Raw genomic sequence first — 27,721 nt, forward strand, 5'->3', positions numbered from 1 at the left:
GTATCCACGAGGGTCTTACAAACTATTATAAAGCTACAGCCTCTAAAGCTAGATAGACAAAAAACAAAACCCTACATCATGGTGAAAAGGATTCATTGCATTCTAAGTGTGTCTAATATTGGGCAGCAAGGTGTTATAAATTCTGTATTATGTATCGTTTGATATAGAATCAAGTCAAGCCATTCAGAATTGACTTATAAAACATACATTTGCTCATGCTCATATTTACAAAATAATTGCTGAGTTGTATGCGTGAAGACCGTTTGAATGAAGTGGATTTCAACATTTGATCTGTATCTGAACAGTGAAATCTGATAACTCAAGTGCATTTAAATTTTTTTTTTATTGTGATAAGATTATCCGGCTACATATTGCATGTTAACTTGTTTTCAATGAGGCTAATGTAACTTAATAACGACAGATCATCATGTACCAATTTGCAAATAACACATCTAAAGATTGGCTTGTATTTTTCCTAGTATTAAAGATGATTAATAATTAAGGAATGTGATCATAATTCATCTAGTACAACCCAAACTATATGCTGACTTGAGTTGTTAAAAGTTGATAAACATGTTTTAAAATATTGAATTTGCCGATTAAAAGCTGTCAACAAAAAGAAAAGCAGCTGCATGTATCAGTTTTGATATTCTTTATTAAAATACTGCTGTACACACAAATATTGCAAAATTTGAGACAATGAACACAAGAGGGGCATAAAACATACTAAGATGATGATTGTTGGTGTGTTGATGTGGGGGTAAGAGAAGATCATCACTAAAATTAACTGGAGTGTGGTTGTGTGTGTGTTATGATGTGGAATATAGTGATATGAGCGCTGACATTGTGTAGGCTGAATTGGGGGGCATGTGTGTTGGTTTTTTTCTCTTCCAAAGCACCACATTCACCAAATGATTTCTGTATGTTTATTTCACTAAAATAGTAGTACATGATTTAACAAAGCCAGTTCCCTGCAGGTTTGTTGCCCTCAAATACAGGCCATCGCCTTCAGTAACAACCGACTACAGCCAATAAACTTTTCTTGTTTAGGCCTATCCTCTTGATTGTCCCTCACCTGACAAGTGTGGTTTTGACATTTGACCCTGTTCTTGGTCACTCTTACATTTTTCAAAAACTATGAAGACCAAGAGGAAGGCAAATCAAGAACAGTGGTTTGGCAGAGCTCCGATTGTTTTCATTATCTAGGTGAAGCCGGTTTGCACCAAATTCATTCAATTTGAAAAACAGTTGACCTACAGAAAATGACCTAAACTTAAGGGCAACATGAAATCCCTCACAGCATGATCTCCCCAATGCAGTTAACTTCCTAAAACTCAATCAATCCCACTCTGCTGCAGCTCATCTATCTGACTGGAGAGGGACGGCCAATGACAGCCAAACACATTCAATCATCGGGCCCCTCCAGCTGTTAGTCATCCTGAGAGAAATCCAAGCCATCCGAGCTTTGCTCCAGCACGATTGTGTATCATGATCTTTTAAAAGTCAAATAAAACTGTTGTTGCCTTTTTCCTGCTCCCTCCTCCACCTTCAACCCCTTCCCATTTCCCTAAACCCCTGCTGGAATTGGTCCACAGAATAATAAAGAGTTGTATTTCCCATCATGCATTCCTGCACAGTATCCGAAAAAGAGAAAAACCAGCTAGAAAAATCACAAAAAGCATCACTTTGTTTTTTTCTCAAAATGTAGAGGGGCCAAGAACCACTGAGGCGAGAGAACGTTTGGGATAAGAGCAGGAAGAGAAAAAGAGAGAGACAGAAAGGGGTTGTTAGGGGCGGGAGACAAATAATGACATTCCACAAAGAGGCAGCTGTGGCTCCACCTCAACAGAAGCCCCACCCGCAGGCTCCATCCAGGTGCTGGACAGCCAAATCAAAATGACCCAAGCCTTGAGCAGTTCATGTCACAATAGTGTCCATTAACGAAAAGGTGGTTGCTGTATGTAACATCAGACAGCATCAGGAGAAGACACCCCTTCTTCAGTGCCAACAAAAAACACGTTTTACCCCCTTAAATCCCAGTCCATGCTAGCCCACCCACCCAAACATATGAGCCTGATGTTCCACATCAACCTGAACTAAAATGTCATAAATTTTTCCAGTTTTAAGAAACACTTCCCACCCACCCAAGTGGTTTGTCCTTTCTGAAGGGGAACCATCAGCCAAGGCAAAGGTGGTCTGGCCCATTTCATGAAAGAGGTGCCATCCTGCACCAACGAAAGCCTCAAGTGGTGTGTCCTGTCTCCTAGTGTGTCACAATGAAGGGCTTTGGTCTCCAGAAGAGAGACTCAGTCAATAGAAAGCTGGATTCATTTTTTGTTTGTTTTCATTCTTAGTCTGCTTATTTATGTCCATGTGTGTGTGTGTGTTTGTGACCTTAGCGCTCTCTGTACACCCTGTAAGCCACTCACACATATTCATAAAAATAACAAAAATTAACAAATTAAAATCTTAGTGCATCCTCCTCTGGAAAATAACCCCCAATTGTAGAAATAAACAATAAAAGCAGGAAAAATGTTCAAAACCTCATGGTTTGTTTCTCGTTTTGTTCCCCAAATCTAAAAAAATGTCATCATACTCGTTCGTCACAGCTTCCGTAATTGTCCTTTTTCTCTCCTTTTATTTTACGATTTTCAGCTGCGGGGTTTAGGAAAAATAAAAAAAATACACTTTAGAAAAAGCCTTCCTGGTGGACAGCGTCAGTGTATGTGACTGAGGTTCACGAAGCCCTGCCCCGCTGCCTTCGCCATGCTGATGTCATCTCCATGAGCCTGGTCCTCCCCTGTAGTGCAATAGTGTGCTCCAGGTCCGGCCGGTCCCACCAACAGGGCGCTACAGAGAGCCGGAGGCTGCAGCCTGCAGCTCCTGGAAGGTACTTTCGAAGCACCGCTTCAGGTCCGAGTAGGTCACAACCAGGACACTCTTCTCATCCCGAGACACCAGGCTGATCTTCTCAGGAAGGCCGGCGTCCAACTGCGTGAAAAAAAATAGGATAGCGTAAAAAGAAAAAATACTTACATTTTGGAAGAAATCAATCCTCTAATAGAACATATTCTTGCTTGATTATAAAGAAAAAGTGAAGAGGTAGAGAAGTTTGTTTTTGTTTGGCTGTATTTAGATGTTGGTTGAATTTGAGAAATGTATAATTTATTTGCCTGTGCCATTCACAGCTTCTGGTTGGAATTATTAACAAATTATTGCAGTTCAACACACATCTCTACATTTTTTATTTATTTTTTGTTCTGCAAAGTGCACAAAACTATTAAAACATTCCGAGAGATTGACATTTCTGCTGCTCCTTCCCGCGACCAGCAGCTAACCAGATACAAAATGCCACAAATGAAAATAGATGTACATTTACTTTCACTCTCCATCTCTCTCACATAGAACTGCAACGATTAATCGATTATTAAAATAATCGGCAACTATTTTGATAATTGTTTTGAGTAATTTTTTAATAAAAAATTTCCAAATTCTCTGATTTCAGCTTCTCAAATGTGAATTTGTAAACTAAAATATCTGTGTGTTTTGGACATAACAATACATTTCAGGACGTCAACATGGGCTTTGGAAAATTGATCAACATTTTTCACCATTTTACGGACCAAAACACTAATCGATTAATAATCGATTAATCGAGAAAATAATCGACAGATTAATCGATTATCAAAATAATCGTTAGTTGCAGCCCTACTCTCACACATAGTTGGCAAATAAATTTGTTTGTTTTTTGCCGATGCATTCGAAGCATGAACGTAAAACAAGACACTTTGCATGCGAGTCTAATTTGTAAACCTTAACTGGTTCATTATAATTGACAAATTATCAGATTTCTGCAGGTTTAGATATCATCAATAAAATTTAAAAAAGAAGGCGGCACACTGACTTTGTTGAGGCAGGAGACGATGTGGCTGAGGTCCATCCAGGGCGTCCCAGCTTCTGTCACCTGGTGAAACAGGTGATCCCGGAAAAGCTTCAACAGGTAGCGGTCACCTGTCTCCGACCACGACGGGTCCTTCTGAAACCTGATAAACACACACCACAAGGTCACAGAGTTGTAATAGAACCAAAGATGGCACATATCACTGCATCTTTGTGCCAGTGCTACTTACTCTGGCCGCTCGTTGATAGTGCCCAGTTTGGCCAACAGGCGGAAGAGACGGCCGTTTTGCACCTCCTGTCAAGAAACAACGGTTCATATTCACCAGACCCAAACAAAGGGTATTTTTTTTTTAATCGACAGTCGGTAGTGAAGAGGTAGGACGAAAACAAGGGGGAGAGACTTTCAACATAGGCCCCCAGCCAGAATTGACGCACAGACATAGCTGGTACTGTGCTTCCAAATACTCTCAGAAAAATGGGCACAGAGCAGCTGCACAGAGGGAATAACCATGGAATTTTGTGAGGGTGAATCACAGACTTAAAACTTAAAAATCAAGCTTTAAAGTTAAAAGGAATATGATTTTCTTAAATTGAAAATGGCAAAAACTTGGAAGTAGCAAACTTTGAAAATGGCACCAAGTGTGAAAAATATTCTGTTGCTGGAGGCAGCAACAATCGACTTTGATAAGAAAACCAAAACATTGAATTTACAGCAAGATTCAATTAGGGCCCTTTTCCAGAATTACAGATTAAAAGATAAAGTGTACTGCAGGGTAGGGCTGCTCAATTATGGCAAAAATTATAATCACGATTATCTTGATTGATATTGTAATCACGATTATTAAAGGCGATTATTCATTGTAGGGACGCACCAAAATGAAAATTCAGACAATTATTTCAACATAGCATAAACTAAACTCCCAAATGTGCTCCTCAAACAAAGCCTACAACTAAAAAGCCACCCAAAATAAATAAACAGTAAAACCGAGTAAAATTTATATTTTACTAGGGATGTGTTTTTGAACCACTCTGTAGCCCCTTTTACACAGAGATTGCGGCATATTTACGGAACAACATCACTCCAATATGCCGGCTTTGCTTTCTTCTGTGTTATTTACACAGAACCAAGCAACGCCGGCCTGCTGGCGCATCAGTAGTCCCTTTTACACAGCGCTCCGGAATGAAAGAGGTGCTTGTAAACAGCGTCAGGTGTGACGTAAACATTTAGCGCCGCGCCGGTCAGCTGCTTTACAACAACAACAATGGCCGGTGAATTGAGAGCAGAAGTGCTGGAGCTTGCAGTAAGAGGGCAGTATTTTACTGTCCCCACGATGTGCCAGTTGATCTCGCTACGCGCTGAGTCCAACATCACTGGGACAGTTAACCAAACTGACTAAATCAATCCGACCGCTTCACCTCTGTGTGTGTGTGTGTGTGTGACAGGTTGGTTGTGAGCGAGTCTCTTTGTGAGGGCAGCGATCTGCCAATCAGACATACACATACACACAGTGTGTGAAGTCACGTTACTGTAGACAGAAATAAAGTGTGGATATACGCTCAGACTTAGGATAATAATAGCGGCGGCGGAATGTGTTAGCAAAACAGTAGCTCTGTGGCTAACAGCTGAGCCGGAGCCTTCAGTCAGCTGAAGCAGACAGTCTAGCGGGGCGAGCAGACTATTCCCCCGTTACTAGGTCGACCTTCAAGCTGAACAAGAGCCCTCCGCTGCGCGTCGAGCTCCTGCTTCAGCTTGTCGGTCTTTATTTCTAGCAAGTGACCCGTTCGCTATACTTTATCCCTTACTTAGCCTAGCCTAGCTTTCCATTGTACAACTTCTCCTGGGCAGAAATAGACTCATACACACTGCAAAATGAAGCGCGGGGGTTTGGATTGAGCAACGGACCTTATGATCAGCTAGATTATACACCGTTCCTTTTATTTGGTGATTTTTACGGGACATCAGGCCGCCGTGGTTAATGTTAAACACACGTCCTTCAACTGCTAACATGGTCGCATTTTTAGAACGTAGACTATGGAACGTCAAACGCCTCCCTGTTCCGCAACAACAAGCTGGAGCATTTAAACAGAGAGGCGGAACTGATCGTGTCGGGAATTTTACTACCCCCCGAGGTAGTAAAATTCCCGGAACGATCACTCGCACCTTTCTTCCCTCGTTCCGCAACTGTCGCATTTACACAGCAGGGCGGAGGGCCGAAAGGCCGGCATATTCCCGGCTTTCACTGGCTGTGTAAAAGGGGCTATTGATTTGTATGTTGACTTTTAAGAGGCATGAATCTACATTTTTTGCAGTGCAGGTTGAGTTGCTGAAAAAAAACTACACCACAGCTGCCACCGTAATGTTCAGACTTCAGAATTTGCATCAAAGCCCTAGTGATCATTAAAATTAGAGGCTTTATTTAAAACGATGTCCATGCTTAGGTGGTGATTGTAACGTTTCGGCTGTAGAATGAAACGAATGGGGGGAGGCCGCTCACTGTATACTTTCTCTTGTCGCGCAGATAGTTTGCCGACATGACACTATGTATTCAGGCTCGAGAAATGTAATTAGACTGCGAGAGCCTTTTCCCTCAACAACTTTAACGTGCAGGAATCCTCGACTATCATTTTAGTCGTAAAGCCACAGAGCTTTTCTGCGCGGCGAGGTGTCGCTGTGAATGACACCGTTACCCACCGTCATCACAAAGTCTCACACCATGTTTCAACCATGGACATATAAAGAAAGGTTTTACCGGGTGAATCACTCCTTCGCTCGCGCAAGGCTTTATTGTTTCGGTTTAACATCCTGGACGAGCGTTTTAACTTTAAGCTGAATAAACATAGATAGTATATAAAATAAATAAACCATTGCACTGTTCAGGCGGGGGCGGAGCGGAGCTTAGCGCACAGGTGGAGACAGAAGGGTACGCTGCATTTACCACACATGACCCGGCCGGCGTGCAGCACAATAATCGTTTTATTATGATTATCTTGTTTTCATGATCGAGGGAAGCCAAAATTCTAATCGAAATCGAAATTCAATTAATCGCCCAGCCCTACTGCAGGGTGAGGGATAAATACAAATAAATAATTATTCAAACAATCAAATGAATCAGTGAATACATGAAGAGAGTGGAATGAATGACTAGAATGAACAGGGATTTATAATAATGAAGGCGGAGGCGTATGTGACAATTTCGCCTTACAGATAGTGGGCCCCTTTAAAAATGAGAAGGCTTCTCATCCACGCAAGGAACACCGTCAGAAACTGAAACCTCTGTCACTTGACTTCCTGTCCATACATGGTGATGGACCCGGTTATCTCACAGGTTCCATATGAGACTTCCTCCTTACTAAAAGTCGACCACGAGAAGCTGCCTTTTCTTCTTAACACATTTTGTGTTCTGGCCAGCGCCAACTTCACTATTGAATTAACACTAACTGAACTAATCTATTCTTATTTATTTGAATGTTGGTACTACTGTATAATATGGGCACCTAGAGACAAACTTGATGTTTTTGACTCCACATCAGATTATTGTCAACAAGTTGTTGCTCACCTTTCACCTCTGCAGATATAATTTACTCCTGCCTCTTTCTCCTCCTCCTCCTCCATTCTGCCTGTCTCACCCTGTCAAACGTTTTCTGCACTGTTGGACAGAGTGACAAGTATTGAAAACCAATCAGCCGATCATGTTGGCATCCTCCAACATTAGCTTCTCTAGACTTTTAACCTACTTAGCTAACTTCATGTGGGGGAAAAAATGTTTTACCAACATTGGGAACCAGCATTTTAAGTTTGTTGCATGGCAAAACAGTTTGTCAATGACAAATGTATTGCGTTAGCTATGCTTAAGATGTCTCATATTCCATACATCTGGGGGTTTGAAAAAGTCAAAAACTTGGCAATGTGTAATATGACAGAAACAATGCCAACCACAGCTTGACACAACAGTGGTGTTGCAATGACCTTTCACATGAAATCCTACCGACATGCTACAGCGCAGCTAAACTCAGTTAGGCCTGATGAGTTGGAACAAACGCATCATGTTCTTCTACATATATTTTCTTAATAATAGAAATAGTGTGTAACACATAATGCAGAGATGAGGTAATGAGACAGAAGACCCTATCCCAACCAGAAAAGGGATGTGGCAGATCACAGGCAGGTTTGGCCACAAAAGCTATATTTTCAGGCGCACTTTTATTACTACGGTCTTCCCATTCTCCGATCATCAGCTGTTCTCTAAACATATGTCGCTGAAATCTTTGGAGACCTGCTGGACATCTAATGGAGGCATAAATGGAAATCATATTTTGCAGTTTTGGTGGATGTTTACAGAGTTGGGGTGAAATGGGGAAGTTGGGTGGTGAACGAGAATAAAAATGGAGGTGTGGGTCTGTTTTCTCACACGTTCACGATCTTACATGAGGAAACTGAGTTAAAGACGAGGCTACATAACCTCAAATATACCATACAACATCCTCTGTGCATACAACTTCCCACTTCGCTCACTAAACCAATGACCCTATTTTTGCTCATCACCGAGAATATCAGCCTGAAATGTACATGGCAGAATCATATACTCATGGACACTTTCTGTTCTTTAAGGGTTTTTCCAAATTGAATACCTTGGCCAGGTCCTCCTCAATGACATCATTCCTCATCTGCGATGCATCCAGTTGTGTGTAGAATCGAGCCCCAATCATCGGCATAATGTCATTGACGCTACGCATGCGAGACTGTTCAGTCAGCAGATACCTATTCACACACAAAAACATGAGTTGAGTTGGAAAGGCTGAAAGCAATGTCATCTTCCAACTAAGTCTTCCACGAGTTTATGTGGGAATAAACATTTGTTTCCGTCATGTGTTCAGGAGTTTAAGTGTAAAAACTGCAAGTTCAATTTTCCTTTGCACTTATAATATTCACATACTGTATACATAGCGCTTTGAACATTTTCAACAAACAAAAAAAGTTGTGTGCAGATATAACAGCACAACAGCTGCTGTGACTACCATCATGAACACCAGAATTAGTATTAGTGTGGGTGGGTGACGAATGTCAATCTGAGTCCTGGGAAATAGAGATTAATCAGATTTACAGTATAACTGCCACAGAATTTTTCTAAACGTTGTGATGACTCTTTCAAAAATAACCTAAGCTGTTTATGCTTATGATTTATGGTAATATTAGCTGTATAACTGGGGATTTGTACTGCATCTTAATGCAGATGTTAATTAAACATTAGTTTGAAACCGACATAAAGTGACGCACTTGACCAACTGCATGTGGATAAGGGATTATCACCGAACTTTCCTTTTAGCTACAGATACATGGTCACTGCTAAAAGCTTGAGCTGCCCAAGTTGGGTACGAGGTGCAAACTCCTTTTGTGCAACAAATCACACTGCAACCCCCTTCCTTTCTTACAGAATGAGGTTCTTGAGGTCTGAAGAGTAGTTGATGGACACCAGCTCCATGGCTTTCTGCAGGTTCTCCCTTTGAATGCCAGCCAGGGAGTTACAGGCCAACGCCAGTACCACCTTGCCCAGTGACACCAGGTCTGCTTGCTGCACAACAAAACAAACACACATCACAAAAATACACAAGGATATGAAGCCCCTTTCTGAAAATAGCTTTAACCACACGCTCAAGAAACTACATCATAGTAAATACCTGGTACTGTGGCATTAGGGCAAGATGATTGGTCTGACTGTTGTCAAAGGTTAAGACATCGAACACCCCAACGCAGTTCACCCGTAACCTGCAGAGATATGAGAGCATTATAGTCAATAGCCGATACACACGTATGCATTGAGTGTGCACAAGCACATGGTTGTGAAAAAAAAGGAAAGCCTCAGTTGAAAAAACTTTAAAAAACTCTTCTGCTTTAAATGTATTTAAGGTGAGTGATCGTATCTTTCTTAAGTGAAAATTTAAATTCACGCCATTCTATTTCAGTATATATAGTTATGTGTGACAGGCTCTTTTCAATATCATTGTGTGTGTGTGTGTGTGTGTGTGTGTGTGTGTGTGTGTGTGTGTGTGTGTGTGTGTGTGTGTGTGTGTGTGTGTGTGTGTGTGTGTGTGTGTGTGTGTGTGTGTGTGTGTGTGTGTGTGTGTGTGTGTGTGTGTGTGTGTGTGTGTGTGTGTGTGTGTGAGTGTGAGTGTGAGTGCTTGCGTGCGTGTACCTGGTCTTGCCAGTAATAAGAATCTTGCTTGGGTCCATGACACGACAGGCCAGGCCAGCAGTGTGGATGCTGCGTAGGGCCGAGCTGAGCTGGACGATGTAGGCCCAGATCAGGGACTCGGGGAGCAGACCTGCGTGCTGTCGTGGAGGTGGAGGTTCGTGTTGTCCTGTACATGAAAGACATTCTTTATCACACGAACGCAGTTTAAAACGGCTTAGACAGCACCTATGACTCAAACCTCAAACTGTCAACAACTTCCTTGGTAATCTTCTCTTCAGGAGAAACAATCTCACTGTTGTGAGGTCAGCTTTTGGATGAGTAAGATGTCAGAAAGTATTGAAAAATCCCCAGCATAATTTCCTAAAGCTAAAAAGGTGATGTCTTCAAAGTGCTCATTTTGTCTGATTTTTGGTTCTATCAATAACTTGACCTGTTAAATTATTGACTATTGGTTTCAGCTAAAGTCTAATCTGAAAAAATGAAGTTTCGTAAAATCATGCAAACTTGCCAACATATGGGTTCGGTAATTTTACTCGGGCGACAGTGTTCAGGTTTGAACTGCATAACCAAAACCATAAATTCACAATTGAGAAGTCATCTGTGCAATTGTATACAATTTGCGCATAACAGTTCGTTATCACCGTTTACTGCAGCCTAGACAAAGCTCAGGTCTGAATGGTTTTGCTTCCTCTGTCTGAATTCCTGTAGGTAGGCCATACAGCACCTGCAGCAAGATCAGTTTCAGCCACAGTTTCCCCTAAGTCGCCAAGACTCTCACACAGAAACACACATGATAACCGTCAAAGTAGGAAACTTTACAGATTGTAAACACACTGAAAAATGTGTCTTTATTTTGAGTCAAACGAGTGGTTTTATGTACTCAATATGAGCCATCAACGACATAAGCACATCTGCAGACAACGCAGGCATGAAATCACACACCCAAATCGACCTAGGCCGATGACCTAATTTGCCAGCAAGTAAACAAACTTCAAATGTGTGCAGCGGAGCATAGCAGAGGTGATGCTGGGTATATATTAGTGCGAGAGAAAGAGATGTAACACCAACCCACCCCATTTCCTCTTGGTAAAGTACGAGTCGGCTGCTGGATCATTGAAGTGTCTGCTGAACATGGTTTCTGCACCCGCATGGAAGTCATAGGAGAACACCAACGCTGAGGCACAAAAGATGGAAGGGGGAAAAAATGACTGTCAGTGACCGTCTAACAGTTATACATACTTCATCAAATTATTGCCACTTAGTCCTGCATTTTACTCCCTGAAGTGTTTGTCTTCAGCACCATGACACAATCATATGGAACCCTAGTTTATATCAGCCAAACGGTACATCATGACCCCTGAGAGCTAAAAAAGCTACGCTTCGGTAACAAATATCCACCTCTAAAAGAGATTATAAACAATACTGCAGACACAAGTATACCATTCCCCTCACAATACACACTTACAGTGGTCTCCAAAGGCCTTTGTGGTGAAGACCTCCCTCAGTGTTACAGAGTTGGAGTGCTGAATCTTCTTCCACATGTCGACCAGCATCATGCACTTGGTGTTAACAAGGCGGAAACCTGGACACAAAATACAGTAGATACAAGGGCAATTAGAACAACTCACTGTGTGAACTTGGTGAGAAATAACACATAAATAAGATGTGTAATGAAGTTTGTGTTTTTAGCACAAGAGTAATGCATTATTTTCCGATTTAAAAAAAGGAGAAATGTAATTATTATTTCTTTGTGACAGTGGGAAAGGTGAGGGTTTGTCTACATTTTGATAAAACAGATGAGAGTTAATCAAATTCCGCAACTCACTTGACATGTTGGCAACGCAATTTTTGTGGCTCAAGCTATATTTTGCATTTTGATCAATTTGGTTGGAAAGGGGTCATTTAAGGTAAGGAATAGTGCCTGAATGATTGGGTATGCTTTAGAAACATGTAATTTTGGTTGCATGTCATCAGTATAATGCTTAATGAAACACAATTTATTATCACTACGTTTCTTACCTTGTATCCTCCTCAGGCAGTAAGGCAGGTCATCCTTGCTGTTGACCGCCTTGTAGCAGGAGGTGATGTAGCTGAAGTTGCTGGTCTTCTGCATGCGGTTTGGTGGGGGGAGGGGCTCGAGGGGAAACAGGCTGTGATAGCTGTCCACCTCAGATGGTACATCTGGCAGACAGAAACAGTTTCAGAAGACAAAAAAAAACACTGCGCAAACACATGCAAGCAAAAACAGATGTGATATCTTTCAGCAGGGCTCTATGGTACAGCACAGATGAACAATTACACTTTTTGAAGAATACTTAATCAGCAATAGGCTATACATTTCCTGTACATTTGTTTTCAAACATGTGTATTTTTAATGTAATTTGGTGGTTCAAAATGTAGCCCATTACTATGTGCGTGACATCACAGAAAAAAAACATATGGGTTAAATAACTGGAAGCAAAACCCAGAGACCACAACCACTCTTTCACTTTAACATGGTGCAATAAACGCCATAGAGTTGCTATGTTTAAGCAAGTAGTGCAGGTTTTTTTACTTGCAAAACCACGAGAGAGCATAGGATAGTATTTAGTTCCATTCATAGCAAATTAAATCTCTTTCTGCACAGTGAATGATTTAATTAATTACAGCCCTGTATTACGCAAACAGAGTAAACCCTTTACCTGGGTTCTCTGAGTGGTCAATCTGGGCCATGGTTATCAGATGTCTGTTTATCAACTCCTGGAGGGAAAATAAGGGGGCAAGAAATCAGACATTACCTCCAGAACAATACCAGAGGCACTTATTTAAAAGGAATAGGGCGAGTGTGAAATACCTGTCTTAGTTCATCAGCCATGAAGAAGGATGGGGCATTGGCTTTCGGCTGCATGTAAGCCACATGGGGAGCGGTTGGGGGATATATATGGTAGGTAGGAAACACCTGCGATGAAACCAAAAAATAACAGCTTCCTATTTATTGAAAAATGAAAAAGAGTGATCATACATGTTTGTTTTTTCTACATTTACGCTAATAGCTTTGCGAAGCATTAAGCAAAAGTTACATAATGAAATCAAGACCGCTACTTGGCCATAATGACTGTATTTTCGAAGATTGCTCAGAGTCTGCACAGGTCTGCATGAAAACAGACAGCTCACAGACTTGAGTGCAGTGTCCCATGTAGGAATTCAGAAGCCAATGTTCTTGCCTCCCTAAAGAACCTCAGATCTGATCAAGTGTTAAATGCAGTTTAATTTTTTACACCCCATTTTTACTAAAGAAATTCAGTAATGCTGTATCTTTGTACATTTGGTTTGGCCTTTAAACGTCCTCTGGTGCATTTCCGGACTTAAATACAGAGCAGGACACGGTGTGCAGCACATACCATCCCAGCCATGGGTGCCGGTGTGTTGTCGGTGTAGAAGTAGGTGGTCCCCCCTACAGTCTCTTTCTGAATCATATGAGCATTCTGGTCAGCTGCGGTGGTGGGAACCATGTAGTTGGCGGGGTTTGGGGTGTGACTGCGCCTGCGAGGAGCAGGTGAGGTGTGTGGTGTAATTTTTGGGGAGTGGAGAGGGGAAGATCCCGCAGACAGAGACATGCCTGAAATTGCAAACAATTGCAAAACAAGACATTACTTCAAGAAATGGCATGCAGCTTTCACTGACTGCATTCATATAACATGTTTGAAAGGAACACAGACCCTAAAGAGGGCTGCTTTCGTTTCAACAGTAGCACATGTGGTGCTATACACAAGAGGGATTCCCCAAACTTGCTCAACTATACAATTGTATTGCTAAAGATGGAAAACAAAAGCATGTAGCATGAATTAAAGCAAGGCAAAAATAACAGAGTGATTTTTCTGTTGGTGATGCCCCTTACCTGGAGCGAGTGCAGCAGCTGTAGAGCTGCTAAGGCCAGGATGTGGGAAGATAGGCGAGGGGAAGGCCTGGACAGTCGACTGAGCCATGGTGGCCATACGTGGAGCTCCCTTAGGGATGAACTCACTTGCTGTCGGATTAGGAGCCTGGTGGCACAAGTAAAAACATTAAATCGTCCACTCCTGAAAGAGGCAATACCTACTCATACAAAAGTACTATACTGAAATTCAAAAGCACATAAAAAAAGAATTACACTCTTTCAGACGGGATGCTTGTGTGCTCACCTTTCTCCGTTGGGACATACTAAGGCCACCAAAATCACTAAACAGGGAGGCTGTCGGGGAATTCACTGGATCTGTGGAAAACCAAAGAGTGTAAGAGGAGTTGATCAATAGTGCTTGCAATTCTTCAATGGCTGAGAGCGGTATACTGCTCCACGGAGCACTGTAGGAGTCTTACCATGGGTGCTGTGGCTGAAGTTCTTGGCACCATCGTTTAGGAGACTGGGAGAGCTGCTGCTGGTAGTCATTCGCTAAAGAGAGCAGCGTTAAAAACAAATGTGTTACTGAAGGCACATTAATGTGCATGCATGTTTATCATAAAATATAATCAAATATTATTGTGTACTGATCAAATAAATGAATCTGAATAAAAATAATTGAACTAACTCCATATTTTATAAATGCATGTAAAATGTTTAATTAACTAATGCATTGCCTTGGTTTACACTCTGGCGCTGTATGTTTACAGCAGCTTAATATACAGTAGAGCTTGCCTTTCCTACCTGCATCATTGAGTATTTAGACTCTGCTGGGCTTCCAAACCCATTGACCCCAATAAAGCTGCTGCTGAAGTAAGAGTTGGTAAGATTGGCATCACTGAGTGTAGCACCCTCCATCCCTGGGACTGTGGATGATAAGACACAAAAAGGTTTAGCAAATAGCAAACGCCATCAGGTTGATATAACAGACATAAACAGTGATATAAATGGAGCAAGAAAAAAATGATGCATGTTAATGTCAGCACTACTGGATGTTCAGTAAATGGTTAACCAATCACAGATGATTAGAAAGCATGTAAACATCTCCACAACTGCAGAGTGCGCTACTACTAAAGCTTACCAGGGATACGAACACACTTGTTTGGCGACAATTACAATCTCAGTGGGTCCGAGTTAAAGTGGACAGGGTTAGCTTTTGAGTTGCATGTGAGTGTTAGTTGCTTGCCGTTTGTATTCGTAAGGAAAACGAATACAACACAACGCAAAAACAATGACCCGTGAACAGCTAGCGCAGCTACGCCAAAGTTAGCAAACATTAAACTCATATCTTATCAGAAACACTACACCTCACTTCAACCGAAGACAATTATCGACAGAAGTACTACAGCTGATAGTACTGCTGAAGGCAACGCATAAAGCCTTAAGAGTTGTTGAAGCGGCCCATTTAACGCTATTTTGGCTAACGCTAGCTGGCCACAAGCCCACTCACAGCTGTCACACAAACACAGCAGGCCTCCTCCGTGTGAGCTGCAACAGCATGGATACTGTTATATGTTTTTATAGAGCACGACTAATAACTTACCACTTTAAAACAAAGCTATTCACACGACAGCAAACGAGAACAAGAGGTGCAAGCTGCACACAGAAGGCTTTGGATAATGTTTGGTAGCTAAACTAACCCACGCTGTTTTTGGTGAAGAGGCCCAGTGAATCCTCGGGCTAAATTTTAACAAAGCCCACCGAGGCCCCAAAGTAAAGTCACAGCCAGTCTCCCCGTGTGAGGCCTTGTCTTTGTAATTGTTACTCACTAGTTAACAGCTGCCCCTCCAGAGACGTGCCTGCAGGCCCCAATGGTTCGCTTTTCTTGGGCACACCGCCCCCCCCGCCGCCCGGACAGGCCGCCGCGGAGCCGCCGAGGGAATACCCCGCTGGCGTCCCGCCACCGCCGGCCATGGACATTGGGACAGGGCTGCCGCCGCCGTGCAGCGGAAGGCTTCCCATGGACGGGTCCTCGTGCAGGAACTGACACTCTTCTCCATAAAAGCAGGTCTTGTCTTTTGCGTAATATCGGCAGAATTTCACCTTGACATTAGGTATCCCGGCACCCCCGAGCGGAGCAGCTGAAACTGGGAGTCCACTGTTCATGGCACCGCTGCTGCCGCCGCCGCTGCTGCCGGAAGACACTCACACATAGAGAGACGCAGAAAGCTAGCGAGCTAGCCAGCTAGCCTGCAAATAGTTTCCCTTGATAGCAACGGATTAATATCACTTCAGCTGGTGAAGAACACATACGGCGCTACAGTACTCACATTATAAGGCTATCATGCATTTGAGGTTCAGAAAATATCATTGCATGCCCGGAATCCTGGTCGTCGTTGTTGTCGCTCTCCATGCAGCTGCCTTCTTCGCAAAGTAGCCTGTTGTTGTTTTTCGCTCGCGGTCAGGCTGCTCTGCTAGGGACCTAGCCTGGCTTTGCATTGTGGGTATCCAGCGTTTACCCGCTGCAAAACAAACGAGCGCTAGGAATATGATGTGAGCATCCGAACGTGTGTGGCTCGGCTGCATCAGGGTAAAGTTATTTGGAGCGTGGTTTGAAGGATCGATTCTGTTCAGTTTTCAAGGTTAAATTAAAATGCATTTAATTGCCTAATCTGAATCTATGTTTAATTGTAGCATGTGATAACTTTAATTATATGAACCTGCAATGCAGCTTGCAAAAAAATAATAGTATGTAGGCCTATGATATGAGAATAAAACATCGGGAAAATATTAACAGAAGACCTTTTGAAATTAAATTTAAAGTAGGCCTATTTGAGAAAATAAACTAGCCTACTCTTTTCTAAACATAGGGGGGGAGGTATATCTCTTTTTAATCAGCATTTCAGTAGTAGGCTATTTTTAATTTAGCCTATTTTTGCATATTGTACTAACTAAGGGAACGTCAGACCTTTAATACCAAAAAGTGCTCTTGAAAATAAATGTGACTGTTAATAAAGACTAAAAGCCTATAATAATTTTTCGGTCGTTTTTTACAAGTTTTCACACTTCAAATTAAAAAGCATTTTGCAACAAGGCGTGTCTGACACATATATCTGACAGCGTCACCATTTCGGGGATACTTCCCCTGTTTAAAAGCTACTCGCACAAATCTTCTACATCAAAGTTTCGCTATTTGACCCGGAAAAGAGTATGTGACACCGCCAAAGAGAAGGCATCAAAGCATAGGCTGAGAAATATGATTGCGGGTGAGTCTGACCATCTGACTTTATTGCACAGCAAAAGCAAAATCGGGGTGAATTATGAAAAAATTGCATAATTGAACAATTTCCATAATTATATTAATTTTTGGTCTGTTTTGCCTGCTATTTCGAAGACATATGGTAGAATAATATAGACCTATTTTATTTGACTTTTTGAATGTATTAAATATCTGGGAAATCATTAGTCTTCTCCTTCAATAACACATTTGGTTCATATTAAAATACAATATTAACTTATTGTCTCTTAATATTAAGAGATATATAAAACCATTGCTCATTATGTGTGTAATAACGTAATTAGTACAAAGTTATTATTTTGTGGAGTTTAATATTGACATTGTATTTCTTTCAACAACAAAAAAATATTGTAGGCTGTTCAGAAAAACGTTTACAAACAAATTAAATAATATTTACATTTTATGTCTTTGAAGCTGTCCTCATACTGTGTGCTGTGGAGCTGCACTGCGCTGGTGTTGTGACAACAGCCCATAGTCAGGCCTGTGTACCCAGCCATGAGGTAGGCAAAAAGCTGCTGCCTCACTATGATTAACACATATTAACAAATACTTACATGTCTATGGGTCATATTTCCAAACATTGTTGAGTTAAAGTATATTGTTTTTTTATAAGTTCCATTGAATCTGAACGCAGTAGTAGACAAAACAGGTTTTTACAGATTTGATACTATTTAATGTTAATGTTTTATTTTAATGCTTTCTATTAAGTGCTTTTGCCTGAGTGCACAGCCAATGCCTTCCGCAGGAGCAAATATCTAGACCTAACAGAAATCCTGCAACTGTCTTTTAGAGTAGGCTTACATATGGATTCACTTAGAAACAGAAAAACAAAACTGCGGCAAGAGGATGTAAAACATCAGAGAGGGAAATTGCACAAGGTTTTTACTCCTGTTTTATTTCTGTTCATCAGTGTCACATACTGTATATGACCTTCAAAAAGACAACAGATCAGAGAACTGTAAAAGTACAAGACACCGTTTTACCTTGATTATTTTTGACATGTCATAGCAAGATAGCTGCAGGTGTGAAAGTAATGGTGGCTGTATTCTATTTAGCTGCTTCAGTTTCATTGGTCATATTATTATGCATGCTAGCTCACAGTCAATAACACCTGTGCTTTCCCTACTGTGACAAGTTAAATACCTATTATTGAAGCTTAAACTTGAATAATGGTTAGCATCAGTGTACATATGGGATTTGAAGTAAATATACACACATATTCAAGTGTGCTTGGATCATTTTGGATTAAACCACAGATACAAACACTCTTTAAATGTTATGTTTTATATTACGTGTTGTTGTACGTGTGTTTTGCAACCTTTGCACAACATCTTGCCAAAAGTTAATGGGCTCTTAATGCAGGATGATTAAATGGGGAGTCTTGTCCCTCAGGTGGCGTGTTTTGTGCCTGCTGAGTATCTGAATGCATCTGGTCCCGTCAGCATCGAGGTGTGTGCCAGCAAAAAACTCATCATCTCCCTGGAGCATTTCTCTGAGCCCCCTGTCTGCCGCTGGATCAGAGAAGCAGTCCCAGTGCTGACAGTGTAAGTGAATGCTTGAAGTGTGTTCCACCCCGTTTCATTAAACGTGTATATGATTCCACTCTTTCCCTTAAACCTCTCTAGAAACGGGAGTCGCTCCATGGTCCTACCACCGCTTTCTGAGACGGATTCAGGGGAGTACACACTGAGCTGCGAGACCAATGAGACCAGGTCCTCCATGTCTGTGTCTCTTCATGTAGTAATGAGTGAGTCCCACCTATCTTTGGACAAATCTTACTCACTAGTCAACACAGCAAACAAACCCTAATGTTCATTTACAACATATTTTTTCTAGAGCGTCCCACAAAACCGAAGCTGACACTGGACCGTGTCGATGCCCCGAAGAGTTCCCCTGATTTAAAGTGCACCTCCGAGGGCTACCCAAAGCCCACAATTAAATGGTCTGGGTAAGATGTCACCCTTTACTTTAACTGATAACAATGTCGCCTGCTGCCACTTAGTGCATAAAAAACACGGTAACACTTTACAATAATGTACACAAAATTGTAGTACCTACTACATAGATATGCGTTACCTACTACATAGGTTTTTTTTTGTGTTACCTACTACATAGGATTTTTTTTTGTGCTACCTAACACATAGGTTTTTTTTGTGCTACCCAACACATAGGTTTTTTTTTGTGCCACATAGGTTTTTTTTTGGTGTGTTACCTACTACATAAGATTCACCATCCTGACTTATCTTAAGCTGCAGTTTAGAGAATGAACCTATATGTGTTAGGTAGCACACAAAAAAACGTATGTAGTAGGTAACACACCAAAAAAAAACCTGTGTTGGGTAGCATAAAAAAAACTTATGTAGTAGGTAACACACCAAAAAAAAAACCTATGTGTTTGGTAACACAAAAAAAACCTGTGTTAGGTAGCACAAAAAAAAACCTATGTGTTAGGTAGCACAAAAACAACAACTTGTGTAGTCGGTAACACACCAAAAAAAAAACCCTATGTGTTAGGTAGCACAAAAAAAACACCCTATAGGTAACACAAAAAAAAACCTATGTAGTAGGTAACACATATCTATGTAGTAGGTACTACAATTGTGTGTACCTTATTGTAAAGTGTTACCAAAAACACATCTTAGTGTGATTTTCTGAATAATGTTGATCCTCCCCCTTTTGAACAGAAACACGGACGTGAAAGCTGTTGGTACAGTTGGAAGGTCATGGGGCACAATATCCAGTAGTGTGTATTCTGATAAAGGGGTGATGTGTTGTGCTACTAATGAGGAGGGACAGGAATGCTCCCAACTGTATGACTACGGTAAATATATTTTGGATTCATGACATGCAACCTACAAGAGATTTATCCATTATAAGTGATTTCAGATGTGAGCTGATTTGCCCAGTATTGGACTTCAACTATCAAAAGCTCAGAAGAAACGCTGTTTGCAGCTTAGACACATCTTGCCATAGCAAAGTGAATAGAGAACATTATAAAATATGACCTGACTGACGAGTCTGTTGTGTGACTTGTGTGTTTCAGACCTAGATACTGACTTCATGAAAAAGGATGAGGCTTCTAACGTGACTGTGAGCCCTGGTCAGTCTGTGCTGCTTCGCTGCAGAATAGAGCAGTATGGGCCGCCACACATTGTGTGGGAGACTGGCAACAGAACAATGGATGCCAGCACGTCGTGCTCCTCTGATGTAAAAAAGGAGGTACAGTCATTTCATGGGAACTCGTTTTAATTTCCTTCCTTTATGTTATAAAACTCACTTACCGCTTTAATGTTCCTCAGTCTGAGACACAAACTACTACATTATCAACAAAAAATGTTTTTCTTTGTCCCAGATCTGCATAAAAATTGACATGCATTTCAAAAGTTTGATGACCTACCTGTTCATCGATTCAGTCAGTGTGGATCACAGCGGCACGTACACCTGCAGGAGTCCAAAAAACAAAACCAAGTCTGTCTACATCCATGTCCAAGGTTTGTACAACTAATTCCCCTTTATTTCTCTTTCTCTCTCGCATGGTTATTTAAAATGTTTATTGATAATTGGCTTTTTTTCTCTTTCTAACATTCAGTAAGTGTTGGCACCATTTGATCATGTACCTAACGCTTTCTTGTGTTGCTTCAGCTGAGGGTTTCCTCTCCGTCCGGCTGGATAAAAACAAGACCTTGTCAGCTCACAATGCATCCAGCTCCTGTTTGCAAGCCAATATTTCCTACCACCCTGTGCTGGAGCACTGCTCCTGGGAAGCCCCTGATAAAACTATGACTAAATGCACCAGGGACAAATGGTTGGCGAAACACAGGTAGTTGCATAAAGTCTGTATATACAGTAAGAACCAACATGTTGCAAGTAGAAATTACTTTGCAAATGCATTGGCAGTCAACTACTACTGTTTAAATGATACAATGCAGGGCCGCTGCTACGCTTTTGGGTGCCCTAAGCAGAAATTGTCAGTGATGCCCCCCCCCCCAAAAAAAACACCCAGAAGCTCGCGTCCGCAGGGCGCGAGCGGAATTTTTTTGCCCTTGCAAGATCTCTGCGACTGCTTTTTGGCACATTTGCCAGCATTTACTAACAGAAAGAACAGCTTAACTTGTGAAAAAACTGCCTTTGCAAAGGAATTGAGTGATAGGATCATAGACTGATTATGAGATAATGGGCCCCTGGGCTTACACTTAAAGGGCCCCCCACTTGTCCCTATCCAGTCAGGTACACTGAATTTTCTACACGGATACATACAATTAATGGAAAAACATATTAAGGAAGTCAGTGTTTCCCACAGGATTTTGGGGTATTGTTGGAGGGACCCTGTACCTTGTTGGGGGGTGGGTGGAATTTTTTTTACCTTTTTAAAGTAAAATGCATCAATCTGGTGCACTTTGTGAGGACATTTTAGAGACTAGAGAGATTTCAAATCCTGAGATGCAGAAGGAACATTATTTTTCAGATTTTTCTTAAACAGGTAGCACTCTTTACTCTGCAACTGTAAAAACAGTAGATTGGTCTGCAGACCCATGTTCTATGATGGAGGGGCCCATTTCAACAGATAAAGGGTGGATATGAACAATTTAGAATTCACACATATAAAGTTTATTTGTGTATGTGTGAGGGGGCCTTCAACCCCCTTAGACAGAGCTACTAATGCTGTTGTTTTTAGCTTGCTTTTGTATTTCTCCCCTACTAGTTGAGGGGCCCATGATGATTTCTATCTTAGTATTTATATTTAGGCTATTCCTTTTTGGACCCTGTTATTGACATCAGTGACTGAGCTCTTTGACTATGGAACATGAAAAGTTACTATCAGTATCTCTGGCTAAGGGCCCCCCTGAGCCCTTGGGCCCCTGGGCCTGTGCCTGGTGTGCCTGTGCAGTAATCCACCCCTGGATAGGTTACACAATTAAGAAAAAACAACGATGGGCCTGTTCATAACTAATTTATATATGTTTTGTAATGTAATGATTATCATGAACTTTAAAAAAAAATAAACTATTTTGGGGGGCCCCGGACCATCTCTTTTTCCTTTTTAATTAAAAAACAAAAAAAAATAAAAAAATAAAAAAAAAATTTTTTTGGGGTGCCCCCCCAGGAACTTGGTGCCCTACGCAGTCTGCGTACTCTGCGTATAGGGAGCGGCGGCCCTGATACAATGTGTTCTATTATTATTAAATACTTGTAGATGGTTTTATATGAATGCAAGCTGTGACACTCTTTTTTCAGCACTGTGAGGCTATGCCAGCCACTCAAATCAGGAGATTATATGTTACATTTGGAGGCTGGAGGACAGAAAGCGACAAAGAATATAAAAGTGTGTGTTGTAGGTAAGACATATTTTATATTGTGTGTTTTTGTATCTCTTTATCAATGTCAGTTCTGCACAATTGTATCTTAAATGCTGCAAAAGCTCATTGTGCACTGACTTTGTTTCAGAAACGCCAAAGTTCAAATTCAGCTTTAACGAGCATAATAACACCTTCAACGTTGAGACAGAGAATCTTGTGCCAGCAAATTCCACCTGGATGTCTTCTTATTGGCACAATGACAGGTATACTCATTGTCAGAGCCATTAAGGTCAAATGGCATTGTAGCTCTAATGTGCACACACACACACACACACACACACACACACACACACACACACACACACACACACACACACACACACACACACACACACACACACACACACACACACACACACACACACACACGTAGCTCGGATGTCCTCAAATCCCTGCTCTTTCTTCTCACAGTCATGAAACAGACTCTTCCTGGACAGTGATTTCAAATGCCTCTTGGACAGACACTGATGTCTCCTGCCTCAAGACAATCAGGAGCTCTGTGAACTTAGATCTCGTGAAGGGGCAGGATTTGAGATATTGCCTGACAAACTCAGTTGGCTCCTGGTGCCAAACTCAATTAATCCCTAACTATTCAACGTCATTGCAGGCCTTAACAGGTAGTGAGATCAATTTCACATTACAAAATAGTGAAACGAAATTGGCTTTATTGACAAACCTTCCTTCTTCGTCCTTTTTTCAGGTGCTACAAATAATGACAACAACAGCCTGATGGTGCTGAAAATAGGCAGCTTGCTTCTGCTTCTGGCTTTGGCTGTAGTTAGCGTGATGCTTGTATACTATGTCAAAAAGAAGGTATGTGGATAACAATTTTTCTTACACACATACACACGTACAAACATACGTGATGCCAGCTGTTTTGTGTTTTCAACAGAAACCCCAGTATCAGCCCCAGCTTCAGATTATCCAGATGGTTGGACCCAATGACAATGATTACATCTACATAAACTTCAAGGACTTTCAGTACGACCAGAAATGGGAGTTTCCCAGAGAGAACCTGGAACTGGGTATGAATTACACCAGGCAATAGACGAGATGCCAGACTTCAGTGGTGGAACTATTTCCAGATTGTTTACTCAAGTCAAAGAAGCGATACAAAAATGTTATAAGAAAATTATATTCTGCCTTGTAATGTTATGGTTACAAGCATGCATCACCTCATGTTCAGAGAGTTTCTCTGTCCTCCCCAGGTAAAGAACTGGGCTCCGGGGCTTTTGGCATGGTGGTCCAGGCCACAGCTTATGGTATCAACAAGCCTGGAGTCTCACAACAGGTGGCCGTCAAAATGCTTAAAGGTCAGATATTTGTTATACATTTAATCGATGAGTGAAATGCTAAACTTTACAGAGGTCATTTCATCAGCCATTGTGGTATTTGACCCTGTAGACAAACACCAGACGGTGGAGAAGGAGGCTCTGATGTCAGAGCTCAAGATGCTGACTCACATCGGCAGCCACGCCAACATTGTTAACCTGCTCGGGGCTTGCACAGACTCAGGTACATTTACCAGCCGCTTATTACACATGCTCATCAAATTTGTATGCACTCAATGCATCTGTTTTCCATCCATCCAAGTAAATGGGTTGCTTTTGACGAATGAAGATGCTACATATTGTGTTTATTAATGTATTTCATTTCAACTTTAACTAAGGGGACGCTGGTGTATGGAAATGTCTTCAAATGATGTACATTAATTAACACTTAAAATATTCTTATTTCTGCTTAGAAAAAGATTATAGTGTGTGAAAAAGCACTGAATAAATGATAACTATTGATGATACCTATTTGTTTCCCCCATATTAGGACCCACATACTTGATCTTCCAGTACTGCTGTCATGGAGATCTACTGAACTACCTAAAGAAAAACAGAGAGCTCTACCACAAGTCTGTGACTGATGCTTTCAACAAGGACCGTTTCAGCAGCATCTACCATAACCTGCAGCCCAGGAAAAGCTCCAGGTGGGATCAAGGGGGGAAGTTGGATAATTAAGGGTATATCAAGCATATAGAGGAGATTCTATACAAGTATGCGTATATTTGTAAAATATACTGTTTTCTTAGTGAGATAGTCGCAGCTGTGGACAATTACGTGCCCATGTACGGCTCCACCACCAGAGGGCAGGAGGACATCGCCCTCCTCACCCTCAACTCTGGCGACATGGACAGCTTTGAAGGTGAAGAAAAGCCGTCTGAAGTCAGAACATGTATGCTGTCACCGATTAATATATCAATACTTGTAGACCATTGACGTGCAAATGGAGAACAGTGTTGATCCTAACTGAACCTATTTTTACATGCAGGCCCGGAGATCTATGAAAACGATGACGACGATCAGATGGAAGGCTTGCAAACCATGACCTTTGATGACCTGCTCAGCTTTGCCTTCCAGGTGGCCAAAGGCATGGAGTTCCTCTCATCCAAGAATGTAAGCGTGTGCAAACCTTCAACATTTATATCGGTCAATTCCAAACTCTACACACAAACATGAATTATGCCATTTAGTTTCCATCCTTTGTCTATAGAGCTGAAACAATTGTCTATTATTTTGATTATGAATAAATCAAGTTAATTTAAGCAAAACACCAAGCAACCCCTAGCTTCTCAGTTATGAGGAGTTGCTGTTTTTCTCTGTTTAAATGATGATACATCTATAATTTGAGGGTTAATCAGACAAAACAGGCTTTCGGAAGACGTGGCTTGAGCAAAATAATAATAATTTACAGCCCATAATATAATACTTTGATTAAAAACAATCTATACCTGTTTTTCTTTTCAAAAAGAGATAGTTTCAGAGAAAATTCAAAAAAAACTCAAGTGTGTTTTCTCTGGCCAGCCTCACACATGTCAGTCCAGTAGCTTGGTTTTCACGGAGGATTTGTCCTGTCTGTCTGCAGTGTATCCATCGAGACCTCGCAGCTCGAAACGTGTTGGTGAAAAAAGGCAGAGTGGTGAAAATCGGTGACTTTGGACTGGCCCGGGACATTGACAACGACTGCAACTACGTCGTGAGAGGAAACGTATGTCATCTTTCTTTCACATCATTTTTTTGGTTGCCAGGTTCTGGATTTTAAAAAATAATAATTTCTCGCATATTTTTTCATTACATATATGACATTGCTTTGCTGTCTGGTCAGGTGCGCTTGCCGGTGAAGTGGATGGCACCGGAGAGCACCTTTCAGGGGATCTACACCATGAAGAGTGACGTGTGGGCCTACGGCATTCTGCTCTGGGAGATCTTCTCGCTTGGTAACCCATCGGCGGCCAGTACAATACATTGAGAAAGAGGAGCACACAAACACTTCCTATACAATGATTAATGCTCACTCCCTGTCTGCCCTCAGGTGTTACTCCATACCCGGGCATGAAGGTGGATGACAAGTTCTATTCAATGATTGAGAGCGGATTTAAGATGGAGTGTCCATACTACGCCAATGAGGCTGTGTAGGTGTCCTTAGTCTGTGTGAAACCCCTAATGTTTCTCTAGTAAATTGATACAGTATTGAAATAGATATAAGACACTGAGCAGAATCAGGAAATAGTTGATATTTTAATGATTTTCAAAATAAATACAATCAAGAGTAGCAGTATAAAAAAAAAGTCAGTTGAAATATGCATGCTGATAAAGCTTTTTTTAATTACTTACTATGTATATTCAAGCGTGTTTGAAAATAGCTAAGTACATTTACTTCACAATTGTACTTCAGTACAACTATTTTCGGCTATTTCATATTTTCACTACAAGGAAATATTGTGCTTTTCACTGCAAAACAATTTGAATTAATTAAAAACAGACTGATAACACCAACCTAAATACTCACTGGAAGTGCACACAATATATTGGCACAAGGGATGAATAACATCACGTCCTGTGTTTACTGATTGTATATATAACATGAAAATAGCCATTTTACAGTACTAATTTAGCTAGATAATACTTCTACTTCAGTTGGATTCTGAATTTAGAACTTTTACTTCTAAAGGAGTACTTTTAAGTTCTTGTATTTGTATTTTCATGTGTGCAAAAAGCTCTGAATACTTCCTTTCACCATTGTCTCTATATTTCACCTATATTTCTCCATTGCATTTCTCCCCAGGTACGAGATGATGTGCAAGTGCTGGGCCCTGGATCCCTGCGAGCGGCCATCTTTCTCCAAACTGGTGTCCTTGGTGTGTGATCAGCTGACAGACCGAGAGGAGAAGGTAAAGGCCTGTAAAGCAAGCTCGACATATAGGGGGGAGAAAATACAAAAGCTGAAGCAGGGTTTTTCTTAACCTTCTCACCTCCATTGCTACATGTAAGCAATGTTATCTGCTCCATAAACTGCATTTTAATCTAAACTTATTCCTCTTTCCTAATTTTAGCTCTACCACAACATGCTGGACCAGACGTCAAGCGAAAAGTCAAGCGAGTACCAGAACGCACCGGCCGTTTTGGACATTTCCGCTTTGACAAAACAAAAGGAGAACAAGAAGCAGTCAGCCAATGACTACTGCCCAGCCATTGCCACTGAAGAAAGCAGAGCAGAGATGTCGGACGCCATCACAGCTGAGGAGGAGCTTCTGAAGCCATCCGATGCACAGTGATCATTCCTCTCAAGGATATACAGTACCTGAAGATATACAGCAAATGCTTTATTATTATGTATATGGGATATATCCAGTGAATTATATTCTCACTGTGAGAATGTGGTCTGAATATAACAGTATTTTTGTTTCCTGAGTTTTCATTGCGCAGCTAAAAAAAAAGGGGGGGTTTCTCTCAGGACATATGTAACATATTAAGGTGGAGGCTATATACTGTAGCAATTGATCAACTATGGATTTAGATGTTATTATTATATATTCTATGCTACTATGAAACAAACCTTTGCCCTAAAATATTGTTCTGCAATGAAATGTAATGGCACTTGTCTTATCGTGGTCTGTAGTAGCCTATGTCAGAAGCTGGGACTTGCATATTAAACCCAATTTTTGCACCAATTTTTATTTTATTTTTTCCATTTATAAAATGGATTCACTTTTTGTACATTGTAAGCATTATAACTACACCTAACTAATAAACTGCTATTTTACACATTTTACAAAAAAATGGTATTGTCT

The 27,721-nt window shown here is 41.2% G+C and overlaps 2 protein-coding genes across 6 annotated transcripts; one reads left to right on the forward strand and one right to left on the reverse strand.

Annotated features, from left to right (window-relative positions):
• Positions 1-646: 646 nt before the first annotated feature.
• On the reverse strand, positions 647-16,407 carry pan3 (poly(A) specific ribonuclease subunit PAN3). 4 transcript variants are annotated; one of them, XM_080050663.1, is made up of 19 exons: positions 16,278-16,407; positions 15,777-16,197; positions 14,752-14,873; positions 14,427-14,499; positions 14,252-14,322; positions 13,969-14,113; positions 13,472-13,689; positions 12,925-13,029; positions 12,773-12,830; positions 12,111-12,272; positions 11,557-11,673; positions 11,164-11,265; positions 10,092-10,257; positions 9,577-9,664; positions 9,331-9,470; positions 8,530-8,659; positions 4,131-4,195; positions 3,905-4,043; positions 647-2,991 (listed from the first exon to the last, which is right to left on the reverse strand). In XM_080050663.1, exons 2-19 carry the CDS (start codon positions 16,111-16,113, stop codon positions 2,851-2,853), a joined length of 2,379 nt encoding a protein of 792 aa, XP_079906789.1. In that variant the 5' UTR covers positions 16,114-16,197; positions 16,278-16,407; the 3' UTR covers positions 647-2,850. The 4 variants fall into 4 exon arrangements, with proteins under 4 accessions (XP_079906789.1, XP_079906788.1, XP_079906787.1 ...); XM_080050662.1 differs by having other exon boundaries at positions 15,777-16,135; positions 16,278-16,402; XM_080050661.1 differs by having other exon boundaries at positions 15,777-16,138; positions 16,278-16,387.
• Positions 16,408-17,146: 739 nt separating this feature from the next.
• On the forward strand, positions 17,147-27,662 carry LOC307267942 (receptor-type tyrosine-protein kinase FLT3-like). Of its 2 annotated transcripts, none has more exons than XM_080050428.1 (24): positions 17,147-17,213; positions 17,660-17,745; positions 18,638-18,789; positions 18,871-18,992; positions 19,082-19,193; positions 19,930-20,066; positions 20,289-20,464; positions 20,598-20,736; positions 20,888-21,065; positions 22,481-22,581; positions 22,691-22,805; positions 23,014-23,219; positions 23,303-23,415; positions 23,495-23,627; positions 23,811-23,915; positions 24,007-24,117; positions 24,424-24,580; positions 24,683-24,825; positions 24,922-25,046; positions 25,516-25,638; positions 25,756-25,867; positions 25,963-26,062; positions 26,716-26,821; positions 26,984-27,662. In XM_080050428.1, the coding sequence occupies exons 1-24, from the start codon at positions 17,204-17,206 to the stop codon at positions 27,203-27,205; spliced, it is 3,084 nt and encodes a 1,027-aa protein (XP_079906554.1). In that variant the 5' UTR covers positions 17,147-17,203; the 3' UTR covers positions 27,206-27,662. The 2 variants fall into 2 exon arrangements, with proteins under 2 accessions (XP_079906554.1, XP_079906555.1); XM_080050429.1 differs by having other exon boundaries at positions 24,683-24,795.
• The last annotated feature ends 59 nt before the right edge of the window (positions 27,663-27,721 follow it).

This window comes from Ammodytes marinus (assembly GCF_949987685.1).
Source record: "Ammodytes marinus genome assembly, chromosome: 21".
NCBI lineage: Eukaryota > Metazoa > Chordata > Actinopteri > Uranoscopiformes > Ammodytidae > Ammodytes > Ammodytes marinus.

Bases quoted from the DNA above. Each gene is read 5' to 3' on its own strand.
- pan3 (XM_080050661.1), bottom strand. From the start codon at position 16,360: ATGGAGAGCGACAACAACGACGACCAGGATTCCGGGCATGCAATGATA. The intron at 14,500-14,751 runs GTAGGAAAGGCA...TGCTCTCTTTAG, and splicing joins CTAAATACTCAATGATGCAG to CGAATGACTACCAGCAGCAG. The intron at 4,196-8,529 runs GTATTCAATTTG...GTTTCTTGACAG, and splicing joins TTGAGGAGGACCTGGCCAAG to GAGGTGCAAAACGGCCGTCT.
- LOC307267942 (XM_080050428.1), top strand. The intron at 18,790-18,870 runs GTAAGTGAATGC...AAACCTCTCTAG, and splicing joins GCAGTCCCAGTGCTGACAGT to AAACGGGAGTCGCTCCATGG. The intron at 25,868-25,962 runs GTAACCCATCGG...GTCTGCCCTCAG, and splicing joins CTGGGAGATCTTCTCGCTTG to GTGTTACTCCATACCCGGGC.